This window comes from Fistularia commersonii, chromosome 36, assembly GCF_037954325.1.
Source record: "Fistularia commersonii isolate RoL2024-O1a breed Wild chromosome 36, RoL_Fcom_v1.0, whole genome shotgun sequence".
Classification (NCBI taxonomy): domain Eukaryota; kingdom Metazoa; phylum Chordata; class Actinopteri; order Syngnathiformes; family Fistulariidae; genus Fistularia; species Fistularia commersonii.
The window spans coordinates 7,125,066-7,147,381 of NC_141319.1; the positions used below are offsets into that span (position 1 = coordinate 7,125,066).

Sequence of the window (22,316 nt, forward strand, 5' to 3'; positions counted from 1 at the left end):
CTTCCTGCTTGCAGTCGAGGTGGTTCCGGAAGAAAAGACCAGGATCTTTGGTCTCAGGAGTTCCTCAGAAGCAGATGTTCCTTGTGTCTGGGGTTCCTTCCAGGTTCTCCCTCTTTGTCCAAAAACAGTCTCAGACCTTCAACGGGAAGTTGAATGTGGGTTCTACTTCCTGTTTGCGGTCATTGAGGTTTCGGAATCAGAGACGAGGGTTTTCGGTCCCAGAACCAGACGTTCCTTGCAGATAAATGAGTGGATCCTCAAATTTTCAGGGCTACTTTTGCAGCCCCTTGTTGGTTGGATTGCAGTGACTGACTTGGCTCTCTAAATGTTCCCCCGCCTCGTTCCTCTTCCGAAAAGTCCACATGGCCTTTTTTATCCGGGCTTTTATTCCGAAAACACTGAGGCTGTTTCCCGAGTCCAACCCTGACGCCAGACCTTCACGGATTCTTGCGACGTAGTCTACCTGAGCTGGACGAACTCCGCCGTGTCCCCGGGCGAGGACCAGTAGAAGTGGAGGCCGGCGCACAGCGGCTGAGTGAAGGCGGTCTGGACCCGGTGGAGGAGGGTCATGGTCTCCGAGACGCTGTAGAAGGACAGGATCCCGGCCCGGTGGTCCAGGTAGACCCCCACCCGGAAGGACTGCGGCCCGGCGGCGTCGGCCAGGATGCTGTTGTACTGAAAGATAAAACTTTGTTTGAAACAATCCAAAGTCCAGGATTTGTCGTTGAGGCCGAACACGCTGTCGCCGCCGGCCCTGCTGATGTTCCTGTACGCCACCGCCACCTTGGGTCCGCCCCCTCGCCACTCCACTTCCCAGTAGCAGCGCCCGGTCAGGCTCTCCCGGCTCAGCACCTGCCAGCAGCCGGTGAATCTGTCCGGGTGGCGCGAGTAGGACTGCTCCTCGCCCATCAGCGTGGCCTTCCTGTTCCTCTCCGACAGCAGCAACCGCCTGTTGGCGGAGTTTGGATCCAGGGTGATCTCGCGCGAGTACTTCAAGAACTCGGCTCTGGTCTCGGGCTCCGGCTGCGACAGCAGGACGTCCACCTGCGTGACCGTCCACGAGATTTTCATCCATTTTTCAGTCAGGAAGTCCAGGAGCTGATCCCTGGTCTCCCATAAAACTGTGGTGAGGCTCTCGAAGTAGGTCCGGGGTCGGGCGTGGACGCCGGGCGTGTGCACCGGCGGGCCGAGCGGCGAGGACGGCGGGTAGTTCAGCAGGAACTGGCCGCGGTCCTCCACGTGAGGGGCCTGCTTCAGCTCGGCGTCTTTCCCCTTCAGCTCGCAGAGCTCCCGCTCCAGCATCTCTTGGAGCTCCCGGACCCGATGGGCTTCGCTCTCCTGCTGGGACCTGATCTGCTGCCTGACGTCGGAGCGCCTCTTCTCCAAAAAGGTATGAGACCAGGAGATCAGCTCTGCAAAGATCTTCTCGCCGTCCTCCACGGCCTTGTCGGCCGAGAGGCTGATGGCCTTCAGCTCCTGCCGGAGCAGCTTCACGTCCTTCTCCCTGACCAGGATTCTCTGCTGAAGGGTCTGTCGGCTCTTGCAGGGGTCGATGAGCCGGTGCTCCTCAAAGGCGGGCGAGTCAAAGTGAGGCTGCAGGTGTCGCTTGCAGTAGGAGACCAGGCAAACCAGGCAGAACTTCAGGGCTTTCATTTTCTTGCCTGTGCAGAAATCACAAGCCACGTCTTCTGGCCCGGCATAGCAGTGCTCAGCGGGACCCGCCTGGGAGGTCTTCTTCAGCTCCTCCACCACGGCCGCCAGCATGGTGTTCTTCACCAGCGCGGGGCTCGGGCTGAAACTCTGCCTGCACTGGGGGCAGCTCTGGACCTGCTTGCCGTCCCACCAGTTCTGGATGCAGTGCATGCAGTAGCTGTGTCCGCAGGGCAAGGCCACCGGGTCCTTCAGCAGGTCCAGGCAAATGGAGCACATGAAGGTCTCTCTCTGCAGCTGAATGCCTTGTTGAGCCATTTCACCCCAATGCTCTTCCCCCCCTCTGCGGTTCCTCAACCTCTCGATCCTGAAATCCAAGTTGTCCACCCACCCCTCCCTCCACCTCCAGACCGCACCCACTTCTGCGTTCCGCCTCCTTAAAGCCCGGCAAGGTCCGTGACCCCGTTGTGATATCACATTTCCTTTACGACCTCACGGAATCACCTTGTGATCTCCGGGCATCGCCGCTTCCCCTTCCGAGCACTCTTGCGCAGAGTTGACCAACTCGGGCTTTAGATAGCGGCAGAAACAATCCCCGTGGAAACTGTCCAAGAAGTCAAGAAGACTTCCCCCTGTGTGACACCATAGCTTACCCTTTTACTTTTCCCGTTACGCCTTCGGTCCACAACCCCCACCGTGCCTATAATCTTGATGACATCAGAACCCCTGTTTCGCTTCCCTTCAGAAGGGGAAACATGGGAGGGGGGTCACTTCACCTCCCACCGCGTAATGCCTTAAAAGCTTTTCTGAGTCATACCACCCCTTCTCCCCCCGTGGGGGGTGTTGTGCCAGTGGGGAGGTATGTCCATCCATCAGTGCATACAAGCATCACAACAAGTATACTTCCGGGAGGCACTAGCCGCCGCCATGGGAGCCATCAACCAATAACAGATCGGCTCAACGAGGGGAATCAGCATGAGGTTATCCAAGCCAGATGGGGGAAGTCGTGATGCTGCAGGAATTTGAAAGGGGAAGCATTTGCTCCAGGGGGGATTCGGGGAATGAGAAGGGAAGGGGGTGAGATGTTCTGGGTGTTCCTTTCTTCGGGACAATATGGACGCCACAAGAACCGAAGGAGAACCCCCGATCCCCTGAAGTTCTCTATCCGAGTTCTCCAGGAGGGAACAAAACAAACAATGCGAAGAGCAGAAGGGACTCCGGAAGGTCACGGATGAATGAATCAAATATTTGTTCACTGTGGACCATCGGACGTTCTCCCACTCGGACAGACGGTTGCCCAGCACTGACTGTGGAGTATCTGGCATCCTCTGTAGAGCCCTGCTCCATCTCAGAGGTTGAATAGTCCTGCCGGCACTGGTGTACCCGACGGTACCCTCGTGGAAGGGGTTCCCCATAAAATCACAATGGTTGATTGACCAAAGCAGAGGTTAGCCGGTGCTCGACTTTGGACACCGAGACCTCGGGCTCAACAAGAAGGACACGAACATGGTTCCACGGCCAACGCCCCGCCGTGTGCTCGGGTCTGTGGACGAGTCTATCTGATAGTTGGTGTTCCTGCGCCGCGGAGATCCTTGACGGGACGACAACAGGGGAGCAGAAGAAGCCTCGGCAATCTATTAATCTGTAATTACACTGCAGCCACGCTTAGCAAGCAATTATCTCCGACAGCGGCGCCGAGGTTTGACCTCCTGAAATGACACTGATAAAATCCTGGAAACGCGAGGGAAACGCTCGGCACCGCGCAGGAAACGGTTTGCTTCCAGGTGGACGGCCGCCGACATTTAGTCGTAAAAACTCTTTTTTAAAGCGAAACCAGATTTTTTATTTTTATTTTTTGCTTTGGTCCAGGTTCAACCTCACCTCTCGTCTTCAGGGCCAAATGAACACATGAAAAAAGGTCCTACCGTTCACCTGCTCATTCACACAAAGAGACAACTTAGTCTTCAATGAACCTGTTGACTGATTTTGAATTGTGGAAGAAAGACAGAGAACCTGGAGAACCCAAGGAGAACCTGGAGAACCCAGGCAGGAAAACATGGAGAGATTTAAATGGGGAGAACCTGGAGAGAACTTCATCAAGCGATCGTGGAGAGAGCATGGAGAGGACAAAACAGGACAATCCAGGTAGGAGAACATAGAAAGAACCTTGGAGGGAGAACATGGAAGGAACCAGAGGAGAACATGGAGGGAACCAGAGAACATAGAGAAAACCAGAGGAGAACATGGAGAGAACCAGAAAACCTGGAGAGAACTTCATCAAGCGATCGTGGAGAGAGCATGGAGAGGACAAAACAGGACAATCAAGCTAGGAGAACCCTGGAAGGAGAACATGACAGGAACCAGAGGAGAACATGGAGAAAACCAGAGGAGAACATGGAGGGAACCAGAAAACATGGAGAGAACCCGAGGAGAACGTGGAGAGAACTTCACCAGGCAATCATGGAGACAGCATGGAGAGGACAAAACAGGACAATCCAGGTAAGAGAACGTGACAGGAACACAAAAAGAGAACTCTGGAAGGAGAACATGGAGGGAACCAGAGGAGAACATGGAAGGAACCCAAGGAGAACATGGAAGGAACCAGAGAACATAGAGAAATCCAGTGGAGAACATGGAGAGAACTTAATCAAGTGATCGTGGAGAGAACATGGAGAGGACATGGAGAGAACATGGAGAGGACATGGAGAGGACAAAACAGGACAATCCAGGTAGGAGAACATAGAAAGAACCCTGGAGGGAGAACATGATGGGAACACAAAAAGAGAACCCTGGAAGGAGAACATGGAAGGAACCAGAGGAGAACATGGAGAGAACCAGAAAACATGGAGAGAACCTATGGAGAACATGGAGAGAACCCGAGGAGAAAGACATGGAGTGAAACCACCAAAGTCACCCGGCAGGAGAACAAACAAACAAACAAACAAACAAACAAACAAACAAACAAACCTAAAAAAACAGGAAGTAGTTTCACCCCGGACAGGAAGTGGCTTCATGAATGCATGAATAAATGAAAGCGTGTGAGAAGCTCCTCACCCTTCAAGCCCCTGGATCTGCACCCGGGCGTCTCAATGCATCAGATCATGTGTGTGTGTGTGTGTGTGTGTGTGTGTGTGTGTGTGTGTGTGTGTGTGTTTGCACGCCCTGCATCATTCATGCGTCGTAAATAAATGCACATTTATTCATGGGTCGGTCGGCCATGTTTACCTCGCTCAGCACTTCTATTTGGGGATGCGTCCCGGATATTTCTAGCTGGAAAGTGTGTGTGCGCACTTAAAAAAAAAAGAAAAAAGAAAAAAGGGGGCGGGGCTTGTGAAATGGCGGGGACAGGAAATTAGATGGTGTGTGTGTGTGTGTGTGTCATTGACGCCCTGTCTCCATTGTTCCCTGTGACAGCTTTCATTTTCTGGAGTATGAAGTGCGATAAAGTGACACACACACACACACACACACACACACACACACACACACACACACACACACCGGTATTGTGAAGTGCCAAATAGCAGGAAGACACAAACGACAGAGGATCCGCTGAGATTCTCCTCGACGCACGGTAAAATCTCGCAGGCTGAGCTTCGCCGCCGCCGCCTCACGTTCCCCCTCGGAACCCTGGAGAACGTCCCTGAAGCCGGGACGTTCGGGACGTGGTTGAAAAACGTTGAAGTTTCCTCCGTTTTAAGATTTCCGCTCGGCGTCTGTGGACCCGATCCTCAACGTTCTGCTCGGAACAAAGGAACCTGGTTCTGCTGCAGAAAGATGGGTGGAAAGAACTCCGGGTTCTGCAGGGGAACGGTGGCGCCGTCGGTTACCGTTCCATGCGCAGCCAAGCAGATGTGTGTGTGTGTGAGTGTGTGTGTTTGTGTGTGTGTGTGTGTGTGTGTGTGTGTGTGTGTGTGTGTGTGTGTGTGTGTGTGTGTGTGTCTCGGACGGAAAACAGACAAGTTCGGCAGCTGTGATCCCGTCCGCGGATCTGAGATGGATCTTCGTTCTCGATCGGTGACCGGATGACCCTGAGGAGGGGCGGGGCTTACTCACCTGTCAATCACAGGGTCACATGGGAGACGTCCAACCAGTCACACTTCAGAGCTTCGATGTCTGTCGGAGGAAGATGGAGAACATGGTGAGGGAAACCATGCAGAGAAGCCAAAGAGAGGGAGCCCAATGTGGAGAAGATGGAGAGAAGAGGAGAAGAAATGATCTACCTATAAAGATAGTGGAGTGAACTGACAGGAAGTAAACAGGAAGTGACCAGGGAGTAAACAGGAAGTGGAATTGGAATGGATGGATCTGCACCCTTTGGTGGTTGTTTTAACAACAAGCCTGATTAGCTGCCTGTTCCCCCCCCCCCCATGTCTTAGCATCACAGCTAATCATGCTCTAAGCTAGGCTGTCGTCGGGTGTTATTATGGGTTGGCGTGTTTTCCCCGCCAGCCCGTAATAACGTTTGAGGGAAAAAAAAACTGCATTAAACCCAAAGAAATAACAAAAACCTGAACGTATCGCAGCTAATTAATGACGTTCTCCTCCATCCGGCTAATGGAATCCCCTGGTTCCCCGATTGTTTCTAGCCTTTAGAACTGACGCCGCAAATCCAATTTGACATGGCGGCGCAGGAAAGCCAAAAGAACACAACAACAACAACAAGCGCTTGCTAGCAATTACAAACACGCGTGTGTGTGTGTGTGTGTGTGTGTGTGTGTGTTTGTATGTGTGTGCATGCTTCTTCATTTCTGTCACAGTGGAACCCAAGCAGGGGTCCGTCATCGAGGTGTTAGGGTCAGGCAGATGTAGATACCGATGATTTACGGTTGCCGTAGCAACTGGGATTGTTTACTTTCCTGATGTTCGGAGGAGCTTTGAAGAAAGGAGGGTCACATGAAGAAAGAGGACGTGGCCTCAGAGAAGGCAGGAAACCCTGTGACTGACAGGTAACCCTGTGATTGACAGGTCGTCCTGTGATTGACAGGTAACCCTGTGATTGACAGGTGGCCCGGTGATTGACAGGTCGTCCTGTGATTGACAGGTAACCCTGTGATTGACAGGTAACCCTGTGATTGACAGGTGGTCCTGTGATTGACAGGTAGCCGTGTGATTGACAGGTAGTCCTGTGATTGACGGAGTGAATGGATGGATGTCTTCATGGTCGAACCCCGAATGAATGAACGAATGCATGAATGAACGAATGAATAAAATCAAATCGGAACGTGACGATAAGAGCAAAACTAAGACTAGCATGAACAAGATGGATGGGTTTTTTTTTTCAAAAATAGCTGCTAGATTTTAAAAGAAAAGTCAAAAATCACCAAATTTAGCCGCTTTAAAAGCATGTGTTGTCGAGGCGGCGGGAACGGAGCTCTTGAAAAATGCATGCAGATTCCCGCCGCTCAAACAGAGATGTACAGTAAAGCACAAACATTTACTCCAGAGTGCGGAACGTGTCCTCCAACCGGCGGAAGCTCATGAATAATATTCAGAGCTCCTTCGCTCCTCTGGGATGTTGTCTCAGGATATGTTAATCCTGCAAGTCTGGATGTTTCTGCGCCGCACCGCCGTCGCCACCGTGCATTTCTGGATATGCATCACACACACACACACACACACCTCGCCATATATCTCGCGCTCTTGCGCTCGTGTAATTTGATCCGTTTTTTTTTTTCCCCGGTGAATCAGATAATCTCAGAGGCGGCGCCGAGAAGTCCCGGATTATCCGGACACGTGATTTTTTTTTTTTTTTTTTTTTTTTTAAACCGGAAAGAGATGGAAAATAATACCTCGCATTTGTTGACGGAGCGTTTCAAAATGGCGACGTTTCAGGAAAATAAAAAAAGATGTGGCTTCCCACAGGAACGTTTCTTGCCACAAAGAATTCCAGGTCAGACCGAAGAGACGTTTCCCGCCTTTTGGGGGAAAACAAGCCGCTCATCAAATATTCATCCCTTCCTGCGTCGGATTAGTGTCACGGCGTCACCGGAGGGGGCGGAGCTTCATTTTTATTTTTTTTAAATGTTCTCTCCGCGAACTCCCACTTGGTTTCGACTCTAAAACCTCCCTACGATGGACAGTCCGCTCATGATTGACAGCCAACCTTTCCAGGTTAAGCCCCGCCTCTCGCACTCTTGGCTCCGCCCCCTCATCTTCCGATCGGCGCCAATTGCGCTCGTAGGAAATTTCCCGTCAACTAATAAACGGACATCGGAGGCGTCTGCCGGTGGGCCGGGTGATGAAGAGCCCGATGAAGACGTGAAGGTGTGAATCTTCTGCGAGTCTCATATTAAAGGCCATCAATAATCCCGATTATTGAACGGGAGGCTTGTAAACCTCCGTCGGCCCAGATGGAAGATCAATGTTCCCATTTTCCCCGAGCCGACGGAGGGGCGGTCGATGAGCGGCCGGCACGCAAGTGCAAGCAGTCCATAAAAATAAAATAAACGTTGTAAATACGAGTACATGGATTTTCAAGGTCGGAGTGCTGCATGCCCATTCCCTGCCGCCACACACACACACACACACACACACACACACACACACACACACACACACACACACAGCGGGTCCAAAAGCCTTTGTGGGGATGCTGGGTGGCGTGTTTCCATGTCTTTGTCATGTTTGGATGAAAGGGTACATATTGTATGTCTTTTGGATGTGTGAATGAGAGACTTGTATGCTTGTATTCAACCAAGACAAGACCGAGCTGCTCTTTCTCCCGGGGAAAGGTTGTCCAAACGGGGAGCTGGCCGTCACCATCGACAACACCGTGGTAAGGACGACCACAACTGCGAGAAACCTGGGTGTGGTCCTAGAAAACCAGCTGTCGTACTCAGTGAACGTCACAGAGGTCGTACGTTCCGGTAGATTCCTCCTCTACGCGCAGATACTCATCCAGGCTCTAGTCATCTCTTGTTTGGACTCCTTGCCAGTGCCCTGGCGGTGACCATCAGACCTCTGGAGCTTCTTCAGAAAGCGGCAGCCCGCCTGGCGTTCAACCGTCCAACACAACTCCCCTTCTTACGTCCCTACACCGGCTCCCGGTAGCCGCCCGCATCTGGTTGAAGACCCTAGTGCTCACCTACCGCTAAGCTACATGTCCCTACCCGTCCCCTCCGACCTGCTACCTCCGAGCGACCGTCCACCCCATCACTCCGAGCCCCCAGCTGCCGATGGAACCGGTCTCGGCCCTTCTCCTCAGTGGTGGAACCAACTCCCGAAAAGGTCAGAACGGCGGGGCCGCTGCCCATCTTTCGCCGTGAGCTGAAAACATACCTCTTCAAGCGCTACCCTACTGGTCGCACTCAGCCCCCAACGCCCCCCGCCAAAAAAAACAAAAACAAAAATAAAACATTAACAATGAAATGAATGTATGTACATACATGGTTCTGAGACGGCTATTTGGTTGAGTGGCCACTTCAGACTTATGACTACTGGTACTTCGGATATTCGGTGACTGGATTGCAGTTTTTCTAAGTCACTTTGGATAAAAGCAGCTGCCAAATGACCAGAATGTAATGTCAAATGTAATGTATGTCTCTAAATTACATGAATGAGTGAGTGAATATTGTACACCTACATGACGAGTGACTGACGGGTGAATATTGTATGTTTTAAGTGTTTTAAGAGGTTGTTTGGTCTCTCCAATGTAGACGTCATCACAGTCCTCAATGCAAGTGACAGCACATTATCTTGTGCCTGGGTGTTTTGTTCTCGGGGTCTGCCATTTATTTTGCCTCAAGGTGTTGTGGGGTTTGAAATGTATTGGTATATAGTGTTTGTTGAAGCAACATATGGTATGACCATGTTCTTCAATTTGTTGTTGTCTTTCTACGTTCCTGCGTCTGGAGGTTTCTGATTTGGATAGCAACCATGGATGGGTTTCAGTGTCTTGCCAAAGGGCACTTTGGCGCACCGGTGTGACAAACCAGGATCTGAATCGTCAACATGTGCACAAATTTTTCATTTTCCATTTGATCAGCACTTTTTCCAAAAGCGTGATCTGCTCCCACCGCGGTTCTGGTGTTAATGAGCACATGAACATCTTTATCTATGAAACAGATTTATAAGAGACAATTAAACCCCCCTTTTTTAATTTTCTAGTTCACCCCTGCTGGTCTTCTAACTGATCGTCTGTTAGAAGACATACATCTCCGCGGCGCAGAAGTTGAACGGCTCCGTGCTCAGTTAATGAGGCCTGAAATGAAGCTTCTGAAGGATCTGTCTACTTCCTGGAAGCTACGCCCGTGAGCTCGGCTGCTCGCACGCTGTATCTTCCCGATCTCCCGGGCCAATAAGAATTAATGCCACGGTCGCACGCGTTGTATTGAGCTTTACAAAAAACAAAACACAGAAGGTTACTCACGTTTTTGTCAAGACTTGAATGCACTGTGCCACACTGGAAGGACTTGTATGCTTCTCATTGCCGCATGGACTCACACCTGATTCCAATCAACCTTATTTGACAATGTCAAACAGTTGCAAACCCAGAAGGATCTGAGAAGGAAGATCTTAAAGAAGCTAAATGTGTTCTCCTGCAAGACACCGGCTTGGTCCATCACCATCTATGGAGGACTGCTGATCTTCCACCCCAGATGGGACTCGAACCCACAATCCCTGGCTCCGAAGGCCAGTGCCTTATCCTTTAGGCCACTGGGGCGAAGTGCTTTGTTTTCCTTTGGAAGACCGAATTTTAATTTATCCCAGAAAACATCCTAGGTTGTTAAAAAAACACAAAAAAACAATAAATCTTGGAAGCACATCAAGTACGTTGAAAGATAATCAAACATCTTGAAAATTGACCTCGCCAGTTCTTCAAGCATCTCTTTGAGTACAAGTGTTGTCACCTCCCTCTGATGGTGAACTCGTGCCCTGACAGGAATCAATGTGACGTTCCCTCATGCACAAGAAAAACCAGATGGAAGTTGCATGAATCCATACAGAGTTCATCAGCAGTGCTGCCCACGACTCGCATTCTCCACTTAGAACTCAGAAGGGACTTGGACACATCACTGCACGCTGAGAACATCAGGCTCGCCGCAAGTTCGACCCACCAATCGGAACCAAAGTTGCCATGACGACGGCAGCGGGACACATTGCACTGATTCATTGCACTCTCGGAGCTGCGAGGGGTGCAGGGCCAGTTGCCTCCAAAGTGACCGTGGAGACAGTGAACGCATCTTGGCAAGAGTGGTAGGAGTGTCAACCTGCAGGAAGTACAAGTGAATTTTTGAAGTGCTAAAGTTGCACAGATCCCCCCCTCCCTGGAATAGATTGGTCCTCTTTGTGGACCCGGTGATCCAACGTAAGGCCGTTTTCACTGCAAGTCAGGATGACCTTAGCGTAAGTCGCTGAGCGCAGCTAAAACACCCTTAAGTCAAAAATGATAAAATGATTGTAAAAGAAGAAACATAAAAATGAGTGAGCTGACGTAAACAAAGCACACGGTACTCAAAGAGCATCCGCTGGGAGCCAAGTAATACCAACTCTCCCACATAAAATTGAATTTCAGAAACACTCATGCGATTACTGCCGTAAAGTCGAACAGCCGCAAGTCGAGGACCCCCCTGTACTTACGTGCACCCCCAAAGCCAAGGGCGACTCCAGATACCAACCGCGGTTTTTTGCAAAGTGCGTCCCATCGGTCCTCCTAATCCATGCAAGGAGTACGCAGCGGAACGGCACCTCCCCCATCACACCATTTGGCAGTGCACTTTTAACACGAAAACCAGTTGCGGAAAAGTCGGCAGCCGAAAGATTTTGAATCAATTCACGATCGTCACTCCGCTCTGGGTGCGGGAATAGGTGCATATATTGCAATATGCAGGAAATCGAATTTATGTTAAAAAGGATCACGTTGGTGAAATCAAGAAAAAAAAACTTTGGTAATGCCGTGAAACATGCATGTCTGCGGACTGTCCCATTTTCCCAGATCAAAGGATCCAGAAGTGTCGTACTGCAATGTGCTGTTGTGGGGAGACGGGCGGATGAATAAACATGGCTCAGCACCAATTAGCTCAGAAACAGGGGCTGAAACGTCAATGAATATTCATCGAATGGCGGTGACCCATTGGCAGGCGCTTCACGCTGATGCATGTTTTAAAAAGCCGGTCGCATATTGTAAAATTTCCCCACCCGCCATCTCGCCTCTTCCCGTCCTCCGAACGGTATGCTTCGAACATCCCGGGGAAAAAAAGACTGCAGCTCGTCACGCCGAGCTCCCCGCATCACTACTGCCGCCTTGCTGGCACGGAAAACCTCATTTACGCAAAGATACATATAGGGTGATGTCATGTTGCTCTGAAAAAGATGCAGGGTTGATTTTTACTTCTGCCATCTTGGCGAGAAACGAGGTCCATAAAGAAAATAAACAAACGCACGTAGGTGGTTTCAGTGATATCGGTTTTGTGAGGGGGCATTATCAGGCATGAGCGAGCATACAGCATTACCCGTATCTGCATTTGTGACACTAAATAAATTATCTGAATCCATATCTTACCCCCGGAGCCTGAGGCTCAAAGGAGGCGTGAGTGCGCCACATGTGGGGGAGGCGGCTCGGGCCCTTGAATGCTGAGGGAAAAAAAAGAGCTGAAGACGAATCATTGCTGACACATAGCACAGAAAAAACTGTACGAGTTCCACGTTTCCTTTTTGGCGCAGGGAATTTTGACCGATTTCTACGATTCAAGCTAGTAAAACACCTTGAGAATGACAACAACATAGATGGCATTTGAACACATGACCTCTGGCTCCAGAAGACGGTAGCTTGTCCATAAGCCCACTGACAGATGGGCAACACATCCAATGCCTTCTATCAGCTGGATGTGCACATTGAAACTTTATTTGTCGGATAATAAAAAGCTACAACAAGCCCCAGCGAGACTTGAACTCTAAATGGATACAAAGTTCAAAATGCTGACCATTAAACCTTGGAATCCCAATGAGCAAGAGGTGGTCTACAAAGACCATACATGGCTGTCGTGGCTTCATGAATTGCCAGTGCTTCACCATTCGATGGTAAACATAGGTGTTGGTGTTAGAGTAGCTAGCCTAGCTGCCTTACAAGTAGATTCCGGGCCAAAGGAGTACATTTCTTGAGTCCAACACATGGACAAGGTTGCTTGAAACAATTTTAAAAGGTCAAAATGAGAACGCAGAGGTAGTTTTTATCCATGTCAATGAAAATTTCTGCAGTTTCTGCAGAACAAGTGAACAAATGGAGGAAAAAAATTCCAAAAAGTGAGTCAAACATGGGACGCTCCCGTATTGCTTCATGGATCCTGATTTGTACACCATTTTTCAGGGGCACTGTGGGCGTTGGTGGTATAGTGGTAAGCATAGCTGCCTTCCAAGCAGTTGACCCGGGTTCGATTCCCGGCCAACGCACGTCAGTCCTTTATTGCAAGATTTGGACAAAGTTGCTCTTAAAGGAAACTCCTAATTTGTCCTTTGAGAGTAAACACATGAAATGAGTCCATAGATCAAAACTACTGTCCATTTCTTGTAGAAAGTGTCTTAGTGACCAATTCAATTTGAGGAGGTCAGACTCAGAAAACAGAGGAGGCTTTTGACCCAGCTTCCTGTATAGTACCGTTGACTGCCGGAGGGCAACAGTAACGAGAGCAGCAGGTCCCACCGAGACTTGAACTCGGATCACTGGATTCAGAGTCCAGAGTGCTGACCATTACACCATGGAACCACAGGGTACTTAGCCCCGGGTAACGCTCACATAGGACCAGGAAGACTAAAATCGGTGAGTCAGCGATGGCACATATGGCATGTCGTGAGGTGGTGGTTCATCCGTTTCACCCTTATTTCCTTCTACGTTGAAAGTACATTGCCGGTGCGTCGTGTTAAGCTGACCTGACAAACACCACAAAGACATGAGGCGGAGAACAGCGCTGTCCTCCAACACAAAGAGAGCATACCTCCTTTTCGACCTTCTATCACAGGTTCCACCAAGGTTTGAAACTGTTTATCCCCGATGTTATCCCCAGGGCAGCAAGGGCACTGGCAGTAAGCCCTCTCGTCACTGGCTCATCACAAGACTACACTTTGCAGGCTCTTCAAAGTCCAGATGGCCCTTTGCATTCTCACAGTTGACTTTGTTTCACATTGTTCAAGACGTGATTACAAAGACCACAGAGGTGTAGCTCCAGGGATCGTAAGAGTGCCACCAATTTTTGGCTACCCGTACAGAAGATGTTCCAAATCACATTGGAATGGAACTTGGAAACCATGCAACGTTCTGGGGCGTTTAGGGAAACTGCTTAGTCGATCAACATTTGATGAGCAGGAATGCAAAGACCAGAGGTCACCGTGGGCAAAGTGGCAACCATACCGTATGTGACCAGAAAGTGCCCAAACAGCTAGAGACAGTGCACACACTGAGGCTTGATCAGGCGACCGTTGCCTCTGCCAAAAGAAGGTGTAGCAGAGGATGGTTTCGATCCATCGACCTCTGGGTTATGGGCCCAGCACGCTTCCGCTGCGCCACTCTGCTCAAAGCCCACCCCAGATGGGTGGGGACTCGAACCCACAATCCCTGGCTTAGGAGGCCAGTGCCTTATCCATTAGGCCACTGGGGCCATCAAACGTCGGGGCGGTTCTGATCAGCTCGCATCGGACCAACCTCCGGACATTGAATAGAATGTCAATGTCTCTTGTTGCCATGACTTGGAAAAAAGAATAAACATCTGAGGTGGAGGACAGTGGTGTCTTCCACCACACAGTTAGCCCGCCTACTTTGGGACATACAATTCTTGGTTTTACTGGGACTTCAGCACTGACCACAGGACTCAAGGATCAGAGTGCTGACCATCTCACCATGGACCAACAAGCTCCTAGCTCAGGGAAACTGCTTAGCAGATCAAAACTTCATTACCAGGAATAGAAAGAGCACAGGCCACCTTGAGCCCAGTGCCAAACTCAGATGACCAGAAAGAGTCCATGCCCTACTTCAAGACGAGGCGGACGACACCGTTGTCTGCCATCAAAGAGCCAACAACGCCTGCTTGACATACAGTAAGAGGCTCCACCGAGATTTGAACTCGGATCACTGGATTCAAAGTCCAGAGTGCTGACCTTTACACCATGGAACCATGTGCATGAGAGCGGCAGGTACCAAAAATGTTCCTCATCCCAAAGTATTTTAGTGCCCAACTCAGTTTGAAGAGGTCAGACAAAGAAAGCGGATGATGCTTTCAAGAATCTTCCTCATCCCATTAGCGGGGCAACAATGGACCATGGAACACAGGAGACCCTCTCGAAGTTTAAAGGAAACTACTTAGTCCAGCTGCAATTCCAGACATGGTCAACAAAGACCACACAGATGTTGCTCCATGGATCCTGATTTGTACACCATTTTTCAGGGGCACTGTGGGCGTTGGTGGTATAGTGGTAAGCATAGCTGCCTTCCAAGCAGTTGACCCGGGTTCGATTCCCGGCCAACGCACGTCAGTCCTTTATTGCAAGTTTTGGACAAAGTCGCTCCTAAAGGAAACTCCTACTTTGTCCTTTGAGAGTAAACACATGAAAGGAGTCCATAGATCAAAACTACTGTCCATTTCTTGTAGAAAGTGTCTTAGTGACCAATTCCATTTGAGGAGGTCAGACTCAGAAAACAGAGGATGCTTTTGACCCAGCTTCCTGTATAGTACCGTTGACTGCCGGAGGGCAACAGTAACGAGAGCAGCAGGTCCCACCGAGACTTGAACTCGGATCACTGGATTCAGAGTCCAGAGTGCTGACCATTACACCATGGAACCACAGGGTACTTAGCCCCGGGTAACACTCACATAGGACCAGGAAGACTAAAATCGGTGAGTCAGCGATGGCACATATGGCATGTCGTGAGGTGGTGGTTCAACCGTTTCCCCCTTATTTCCTTCTACGTTGAAAGTACATTGCCGGTGCGTCGTGTTAAGCTGACCTGACAAACACCACAAAGACATGAGGCGGAGAACAGCGCTGTCCTCCAACACAAAGAGAGCATACCTCCTTTTCGACCTTCTATCACAGGTTCCACCAAGGTTTGAAACTATTTATCCCCGATGTTATCCCCAAGGCAGCAAGGGTACTGGCAGGAAGCCCTCTCGTCACTGGCCCATCACAAGACTACACTTTGCAGGCTCTTCAAAGTCCAGATGGCCCTTGGCATTCTCACAGTTGACATTGTTTCACATTGTTCAAGACGTGATTACAAAGACCACAGAGGTGTGGCTCCAGGGATCGTAAGAGTGCCACCAATTTTTGGCTACCCGTACAGAAGATGTTCCAAATCACATTGGAATGGAACTTGGAAACCATGCAACGTTCTGGGGCGTTTAAGGAAACTGCTTAGTCGATCAACATTTGATGAGCAGGAATGCAAAGACCAGAGGTCACCGTGGGCAAAGTGGACACCATACCGTATGTGACCAGAAAGTGCCCAAACAGCTAGAGACAGTGCACACACTGAGGCTTGATCGGGCGACCGTTGCCTCTGCCAAAAGAAGGTGTAGCAGAGGATGGTTTCGATCCATCGACCTCTGGGTTATGGGCCCAGCACGCTTCCGCTGCGCCACTCTGCTCAAAGCCCACCCCAGATGGGACTCGAACCCACAATCCCTGGCTTAGGAGGCCAGTGCCTTATCCATTAGGCCACTGGGGCCATCAAACGTCAGGGCGGTTCTGATCAGCTCGCATCGCACCAACCTCCGGACATTGAATAGAATGTCAATGTCTCTTGTTGCCATGACTTGGAAAAAAGAATAAACATCTGAGGTGGAGGACAGTGGTGTCTTCCACCACACAGTTAGCCCGCCTACTTTGGGACATACAATTCTTGGTTTTACTGGGACTTCAGCACTGACCACAGGACTCAAGGATCAGAGTGCTGACCATCTCACCATGGACCAACAAGCTCCTAGCTCAGGGAAACTGCTTAGCAGATCAAAACTTCATTACCAGGAATAGAAAGAGCACAGGCCACCTTGAGCCCAGTGCCAAACTCAGATGACCAGAAAGAGTCCATGCCCTACTTCAAGACGAGGCGGACGACACCGTTGTCTGCCATCAAAGAGCCAACAACGCCTGCTTGACATACAGTAAGAGGCTCCACCGAGATTTGAACTCGGATCACTGGATTCAAAGTCCAGAGTGCTGACCTTTACACCATGGAACCATGTGCATGAGAGCGGCAGGTACCAAAAATGTTCCTCATCCCAAAGTATTTTAGTGCCCAACTCAGTTTGAAGAGGTCAGACAAAGAAAGCGGAGGATGCTTTCAAGAATCTTCCTCATCCCATTAGCGGGGCAACAATGGACCATGGAACACAGGAGACCCTCTCGAAGTTTAAAGGAAACTACTTAGTCCAGCTGCAATTCCAGACATGGTCAACAAAGACCACACAGATGTTGCTCCATGGATCCTGATTTGTACACCATTTTTCAGGGGCACTGTGGGCGTTGGTGGTATAGTGGTAAGCATAGCTGCCTTCCAAGCAGTTGACCCGGGTTCGATTCCCGGCCAACGCACGTCAGTCCTTTATTGCAAGTTTTGGACAAAGTCGCTCCTAAAGGAAACTCCTACTTTGTCCTTTGAGAGTAAACACATGAAAGGAGTCCATAGATCAAAACTACTGTCCATTTCTTGTAGAAAGTGTCTTAGTGACCAATTCCATTTGAGGAGGTCAGACTCAGAAAACAGAGGATGCTTTTGACCCAGCTTCCTGTATAGTACCGTTGACTGCCGGAGGGCAACAGTAACGAGAGCAGCAGGTCCCACCGAGACTTGAACTCGGATCACTGGATTCAGAGTCCAGAGTGCTGACCATTACACCATGGAACCACAGGGTACTTAGCCCCGGGTAACACTCACGTAGGACCAGGAAGACTAAAATCGGTGAGTCAGCGATGGCACATATGGCATGTCGTGAGGTGGTGGTTCAACCGTTTCCCCCTTATTTCCTTCTACGTTGAAAGTACATTGCCGGTGCGTCGTGTTAAGCTGACCTGACAAACACCACAAAGACATGAGGCGGAGAACAGCGCTGTCCTCCAACACAAAGAGAGCATACCTCCTTTTCGACCTTCTATCACAGGTTCCACCAAGGTTTGAAACTATTTATCCCCGATGTTATCCCCAAGGCAGCAGGGCCACTGGCAGTAAGCCCTCTCGTCACTGGCCCATCACAAGACTACACTTTGCAGGCTCTTCAAAGTCCAGATGGCCCTTGGCATTCTCACAGTTGACATTGTTTCACATTGTTCAAGACGGGATTACAAAGACCACAGAGGTGTAGCTCCAGGGATCGTAAGAGTGCCACCAATTTTTGGCTACCCGTACAGAAGATGTTCCAAATCACATTGGAATGGAACTTGGAAACCATGCAACGTTCTGGGGCGTTTAAGGAAACTGCTTAGTCGATCAACATTTGATGAGCAGGAATGCAAAGACCAGAGGTCACCGTGGGCAAAGTGGACACCATACCGTATGTGACCAGAAAGTGCCCAAACAGCTAGAGACAGTGCACACACTGAGGCTTGATCGGGCGACCGTTGCCTCTGCCAAAAGAAGGTGTAGCAGAGGATGGTTTCGATCCATCGACCTCTGGGTTATGGGCCCAGCACGCTTCCGCTGCGCCACTCTGCTCAAAGCCCACCCCAGATGGGACTCGAACCCACAATCCCTGGCTTAGGAGGCCAGTGCCTTATCCATTAGGCCACTGGGGCCATCAAACGTCAGGGCGGTTCTGATCAGCTCGCATCGCACCAACCTCCGGACATTGAATAGAATGTCAATGTCTCTTGTTGCCATGACTTGGAAAAAAGAATAAACATCTGAGGTGGAGGACAGTGGTGTCTTCCACCACACAGTTAGCCCGCCTACTTTGGGACATACAATTCTTGGTTTTACTGGGACTTCAGCACTGACCACAGGACTCAAGGATCAGAGTGCTGACCATCTCAACATGGACCAACAAGCTCCTAGCTCAGGGAAACTGCTTAGCAGATCAAAATTTCATTACCAGGAATAGAAAGAGCACAGGCCACTGTGAGCCAAGTGCCAAACTCAGATGACCAGAAAGAGTCCATGCCCTACTTCAAGACGAGGCGGACGACACCATTGTCTGCCATCAAAGAGCCAACAACGCCTACTTGACATACAGTAAGAGGCTCCACCGAGATTTGAACTCGGATCACTGGATTCAAAGTCCAGAGTGCTGACCTTTACACCATGGAACCATGTGCATGAGAGCGGCAGGTACCAAAAATGTTCCTCATCCCAAAGTATTTTAGTGCCCAACTCAGTTTGAAGAGGTCAGACAAAGAAAGCGGAGGATGCTTTCAAGAATCTTCCTCATCCCATTAGCGGGGCAACAATGGACCATGGAACACAGGAGACCCTCTCGAAGTTTAAAGGAAACTACTTAGTCCAGCTGCAATTCCAGACATGGTCAACAAAGACCACACAGATGTTGCTCCATGGATCCTGATTTGTACACCATTTTTCAGGGGCACTGTGGGCGTTGGTGGTATAGTGGTAAGCATAGCTGCCTTCCAAGCATTTGACCCGGGTTCGATTCCCGGCCAACGCACGTCAGTCCTTTATTGCAAGTTTTGGACAAAGTCGCTCCTAAAGGAAACTCCTACTTTGTCCTTTGAGAGTAAACACATGAAAGGAGTCCATAGATCAAAACTACTGTCCATTTCTTGTAGAAAGTGTCTTAGTGACCAATTCCATTTGAGGAGGTCAGACTCAGAAAACAGAGGATGCTTTTGACCCAGCTTCCTGTATAGTACCGTTGACTGCCGGAGGGCAACAGTAACGAGAGCAGCAGGTCCCACCGAGACTTGAACTCGGATCACTGGATTCAGAGTCCAGAGTGCTGACCATTACACCATGGAACCACAGGGTACTTAGCCCCGGGTAACACTCACATAGGACCAGGAAGACTAAAATCGGTGAGTCAGCGATGGCACATATGGCATGTCGTGAGGTGGTGGTTCAACCGTTTCCCCCTTATTTCCTTCTACGTTGAAAGTACATTGCCGGTGCGTCGTGTTAAGCTGACCTGACAAACACCACAAAGACATGAGGCGGAGAACAGCGCTGTCCTCCAACACAAAGAGAGCATACCTCCTTTTTGACCTTCTATCACAGGTTCCACCAAGGTTTGAAACTATTTATCCCCGATGTTATCCCCAAGGCAGCAAGGGTACTGGCAGGAAGCCCTCTCGTCACTGGCCCATCACAAGACTACACTTTGCAGGCTCTTCAAAGTCCAGATGGCCCTTGGCATTCTCACAGTTGACATTGTTTCACATTGTTCAAGACGTGATTACAAAGACCACAGAGGTGTGGCTCCAGGGATCGTAAGAGTGCCACCAATTTTTGGCTACCCGTACAGAAGATGTTCCAAATCACATTGGAATGGAACTTGGAAACCATGCAACGTTCTGGGGCGTTTAAGGAAACTGCTTAGTCGATCAACATTTGATGAGCAGGAATGCAAAGACCAGAGGTCACCGTGGGCAAAGTGGACACCATACCGTATGTGACCAGAAAGTGCCCAAACAGCTAGAGACAGTGCACACACTGAGGCTTGATCGGGCGACCGTTGCCTCTGCCAAAAGAAGGTGTAGCAGAGGATGGTTTCGATCCATCGACCTCTGGGTTATGGGCCCAGCACGCTTCCGCTGCGCCACTCTGCTCAAAGCCCACCCCAGATGGGACTCGAACCCACAATCCCTGGCTTAGGAGGCCAGTGCCTTATCCATTAGGCCACTGGGGCCATCAAACGTCAGGGCGGTTCTGATCAGCTCGCATCGCACCAACCTCCGGACATTGAATAGAATGTCAATGTCTCTTGTTGCCATGACTTGGAAAAAAGAATAAACATCTGAGGTGGAGGACAGTGGTGTCTTCCACCACACAGTTAGCCCGCCTACTTTGGGACATACAATTCTTGGTTTTACTGGGACTTCAGCACTGACCACAGGACTCAAGGATCAGAGTGCTGACCATCTCACCATGGACCAACAAGCTCCTAGCTCAGGGAAACTGCTTAGCAGATCAAAACTTCATTACCAGGAATAGAAAGAGCACAGGCCACCTTGAGCCCAGTGCCAAACTCAGATGACCAGAAAGAGTCCATGCCCTACTTCAAGACGAGGCGGACGACACCGTTGTCTGCCATCAAAGAGCCAACAACACCTGCTTGACATACAGTAAGAGGCTCCACCGAGATTTGAACTCGGATCACTGGATTCAAAGTCCAGAGTGCTGACCTTTACACCATGGAACCATGTGCATGAGAGCGGCAGGTACCAAAAATGTTCCTCATCCCAAAGTATTTTAGTGCCCAACTCAGTTTGAAGAGGTCAGACAAAGAAAGCGGAGGATGCTTTCAAGAATCTTCCTCATCCCATTAGCGGGGCAACAATGGACCATGGAACACAGGAGACCCTCTCGAAGTTTAAAGGAAACTACTTAGTCCAGCTGCAATTCCAGACATGGTCAACAAAGACCACACAGATGTTGCTCCATGGATCCTGATTTGTACACCATTTTTCAGGGGCACTGTGGGCGTTGGTGGTATAGTGGTAAGCATAGCTGCCTTCCAAGCAGTTGACCCGGGTTCGATTCCCGGCCAACGCACGTCAGTCCTTTATTGCAAGTTTTGGACAAAGTCGCTCCTAAAGGAAACTCCTACTTTGTCCTTTGAGAGTAAACACATGAAAGGAGTCCATAGATCAAAACTACTGTCCATTTCTTGTAGAAAGTGTCTTAGTGACCAATTCCATTTGAGGAGGTCAGACTCAGAAAACAGAGGATGCTTTTGACCCAGCTTCCTGTATAGTACCGTTGACTGCCGGAGGGCAACAGTAACGAGAGCAGCAGGTCCCACCGAGACTTGAACTCGGATCACTGGATTCAGAGTCCAGAGTGCTGACCATTACACCATGGAACCACAGGGTACTTAGCCCCGGGTAACACTCACATAGGACCAGGAAGACTAAAATCGGTGAGTCAGCGATGGCACATATGGCATGTCGTGAGGTGGTGGTTCAACCGTTTCCCCCTTATTTCCTTCTACGTTGAAAGTACATTGCCGGTGCGTCGTGTTAAGCTGACCTGACAAACACCACAAAGACATGAGGCGGAGAACAGCGCTGTCCTCCAACACAAAGAGAGCATACCTCCTTTTCGACCTTCTATCACAGGTTCCACCAAGGTTTGAAACTATTTATCCCCGATGTTATCCCCAAGGCAGCAAGGGTACTGGCAGGAAGCCCTCTCGTCACTGGCTCATCACAAGACTACACTTTGCAGGCTCTTCAAAGTCCAGATGGCCCTTGGCATTCTCACAGTTGACATTGTTTCACATTGTTCAAGACGTGATTACAAAGACCACAGAGGTGTAGCTCCAGGGATCATAAGAGTGCCACCAATTTTTGGCTACCCGTACAGAAGATGTTCCAAATCACATTGGAATGGAACTTGGAAACCATGCAACGTTCTGGGGCGTTTAAGGAAACTGCTTAGTCGATCAACATTTGATGAGCAGGAATGCAAAGACCAGAGGTCACCGTGGGCAAAGTGGACACCATACCGTATGTGACCAGAAAGTGCCCAAACAGCTAGAGACAGTGCACACACTGAGGCTTGATCGGGC

General features: G+C 49.9%; 1 protein-coding gene and 23 non-coding genes across 24 annotated transcripts; 5 read left to right on the forward strand and 19 right to left on the reverse strand.

Moving 5' to 3' along the window:
- Positions 1 to 459: 459 nt before the first annotated feature.
- On the reverse strand, positions 460 to 1,968 carry LOC147213449 (tripartite motif-containing protein 16-like). Its single transcript, XM_086143059.1, has one exon. The coding sequence runs from the start codon at positions 1,966 to 1,968 to the stop codon at positions 460 to 462; it is 1,509 nt and encodes a 502-aa protein (XP_085999185.1).
- An 8,274-nt stretch (positions 1,969 to 10,242) lies between these two features.
- trnar-ucg (transfer RNA arginine (anticodon UCG)) lies at positions 10,243 to 10,315 on the reverse strand. Its single transcript has one exon. It is a non-coding gene; the product is annotated as a tRNA-Arg (tRNA).
- Positions 10,316 to 12,969: 2,654 nt separating this feature from the next.
- trnag-ucc (transfer RNA glycine (anticodon UCC)) lies at positions 12,970 to 13,041 on the forward strand. The gene has a single exon. It is a non-coding gene; the product is annotated as a tRNA-Gly (tRNA).
- Positions 13,042 to 13,282: 241 nt separating this feature from the next.
- trnaq-cug (transfer RNA glutamine (anticodon CUG)) lies at positions 13,283 to 13,354 on the reverse strand. The gene has a single exon. It is a non-coding gene; the product is annotated as a tRNA-Gln (tRNA).
- Positions 13,355 to 14,086: 732 nt separating this feature from the next.
- trnam-cau (transfer RNA methionine (anticodon CAU)) lies at positions 14,087 to 14,158 on the reverse strand. Its single transcript has one exon. It is a non-coding gene; the product is annotated as a tRNA-Met (tRNA).
- Positions 14,159 to 14,165: 7 nt separating this feature from the next.
- trnar-ccu (transfer RNA arginine (anticodon CCU)) lies at positions 14,166 to 14,243 on the reverse strand. Its single transcript has one exon. It is a non-coding gene; the product is annotated as a tRNA-Arg (tRNA).
- A 441-nt stretch (positions 14,244 to 14,684) lies between these two features.
- trnaq-uug (transfer RNA glutamine (anticodon UUG)) lies at positions 14,685 to 14,756 on the reverse strand. Its single transcript has one exon. It is a non-coding gene; the product is annotated as a tRNA-Gln (tRNA).
- Positions 14,757 to 15,037: 281 nt separating this feature from the next.
- trnag-ucc (transfer RNA glycine (anticodon UCC)) lies at positions 15,038 to 15,109 on the forward strand. Its single transcript has one exon. It is a non-coding gene; the product is annotated as a tRNA-Gly (tRNA).
- A 241-nt stretch (positions 15,110 to 15,350) lies between these two features.
- On the reverse strand, positions 15,351 to 15,422 carry trnaq-cug (transfer RNA glutamine (anticodon CUG)). The gene has a single exon. It is a non-coding gene; the product is annotated as a tRNA-Gln (tRNA).
- A 732-nt stretch (positions 15,423 to 16,154) lies between these two features.
- trnam-cau (transfer RNA methionine (anticodon CAU)) lies at positions 16,155 to 16,226 on the reverse strand. Its single transcript has one exon. It is a non-coding gene; the product is annotated as a tRNA-Met (tRNA).
- A 7-nt stretch (positions 16,227 to 16,233) lies between these two features.
- trnar-ccu (transfer RNA arginine (anticodon CCU)) lies at positions 16,234 to 16,306 on the reverse strand. Its single transcript has one exon. It is a non-coding gene; the product is annotated as a tRNA-Arg (tRNA).
- A 441-nt stretch (positions 16,307 to 16,747) lies between these two features.
- trnaq-uug (transfer RNA glutamine (anticodon UUG)) lies at positions 16,748 to 16,819 on the reverse strand. Its single transcript has one exon. It is a non-coding gene; the product is annotated as a tRNA-Gln (tRNA).
- Positions 16,820 to 17,100: 281 nt separating this feature from the next.
- Positions 17,101 to 17,172, forward strand: trnag-ucc (transfer RNA glycine (anticodon UCC)). Its single transcript has one exon. It is a non-coding gene; the product is annotated as a tRNA-Gly (tRNA).
- Positions 17,173 to 17,413: 241 nt separating this feature from the next.
- On the reverse strand, positions 17,414 to 17,485 carry trnaq-cug (transfer RNA glutamine (anticodon CUG)). The gene has a single exon. It is a non-coding gene; the product is annotated as a tRNA-Gln (tRNA).
- A 732-nt stretch (positions 17,486 to 18,217) lies between these two features.
- trnam-cau (transfer RNA methionine (anticodon CAU)) lies at positions 18,218 to 18,289 on the reverse strand. Its single transcript has one exon. It is a non-coding gene; the product is annotated as a tRNA-Met (tRNA).
- A 7-nt stretch (positions 18,290 to 18,296) lies between these two features.
- trnar-ccu (transfer RNA arginine (anticodon CCU)) lies at positions 18,297 to 18,369 on the reverse strand. The gene has a single exon. It is a non-coding gene; the product is annotated as a tRNA-Arg (tRNA).
- Positions 18,370 to 18,810: 441 nt separating this feature from the next.
- Positions 18,811 to 18,882, reverse strand: trnaq-uug (transfer RNA glutamine (anticodon UUG)). Its single transcript has one exon. It is a non-coding gene; the product is annotated as a tRNA-Gln (tRNA).
- A 281-nt stretch (positions 18,883 to 19,163) lies between these two features.
- Positions 19,164 to 19,235, forward strand: trnag-ucc (transfer RNA glycine (anticodon UCC)). The gene has a single exon. It is a non-coding gene; the product is annotated as a tRNA-Gly (tRNA).
- Positions 19,236 to 19,476: 241 nt separating this feature from the next.
- On the reverse strand, positions 19,477 to 19,548 carry trnaq-cug (transfer RNA glutamine (anticodon CUG)). Its single transcript has one exon. It is a non-coding gene; the product is annotated as a tRNA-Gln (tRNA).
- A 732-nt stretch (positions 19,549 to 20,280) lies between these two features.
- Positions 20,281 to 20,352, reverse strand: trnam-cau (transfer RNA methionine (anticodon CAU)). The gene has a single exon. It is a non-coding gene; the product is annotated as a tRNA-Met (tRNA).
- Positions 20,353 to 20,359: 7 nt separating this feature from the next.
- On the reverse strand, positions 20,360 to 20,432 carry trnar-ccu (transfer RNA arginine (anticodon CCU)). Its single transcript has one exon. It is a non-coding gene; the product is annotated as a tRNA-Arg (tRNA).
- Positions 20,433 to 20,873: 441 nt separating this feature from the next.
- trnaq-uug (transfer RNA glutamine (anticodon UUG)) lies at positions 20,874 to 20,945 on the reverse strand. The gene has a single exon. It is a non-coding gene; the product is annotated as a tRNA-Gln (tRNA).
- A 281-nt stretch (positions 20,946 to 21,226) lies between these two features.
- On the forward strand, positions 21,227 to 21,298 carry trnag-ucc (transfer RNA glycine (anticodon UCC)). The gene has a single exon. It is a non-coding gene; the product is annotated as a tRNA-Gly (tRNA).
- Positions 21,299 to 21,539: 241 nt separating this feature from the next.
- On the reverse strand, positions 21,540 to 21,611 carry trnaq-cug (transfer RNA glutamine (anticodon CUG)). The gene has a single exon. It is a non-coding gene; the product is annotated as a tRNA-Gln (tRNA).
- Between the last annotated feature and the right edge of the window lie 705 nt (positions 21,612 to 22,316).

What these genes read in the sequence shown, in the direction of transcription:
- LOC147213449 (XM_086143059.1), bottom strand. Translation starts at nt 1,968, where the DNA reads ATGGCTCAACAAGGCATTCAGCTGCAGAGAGAGACCTTCATGTGCTCC.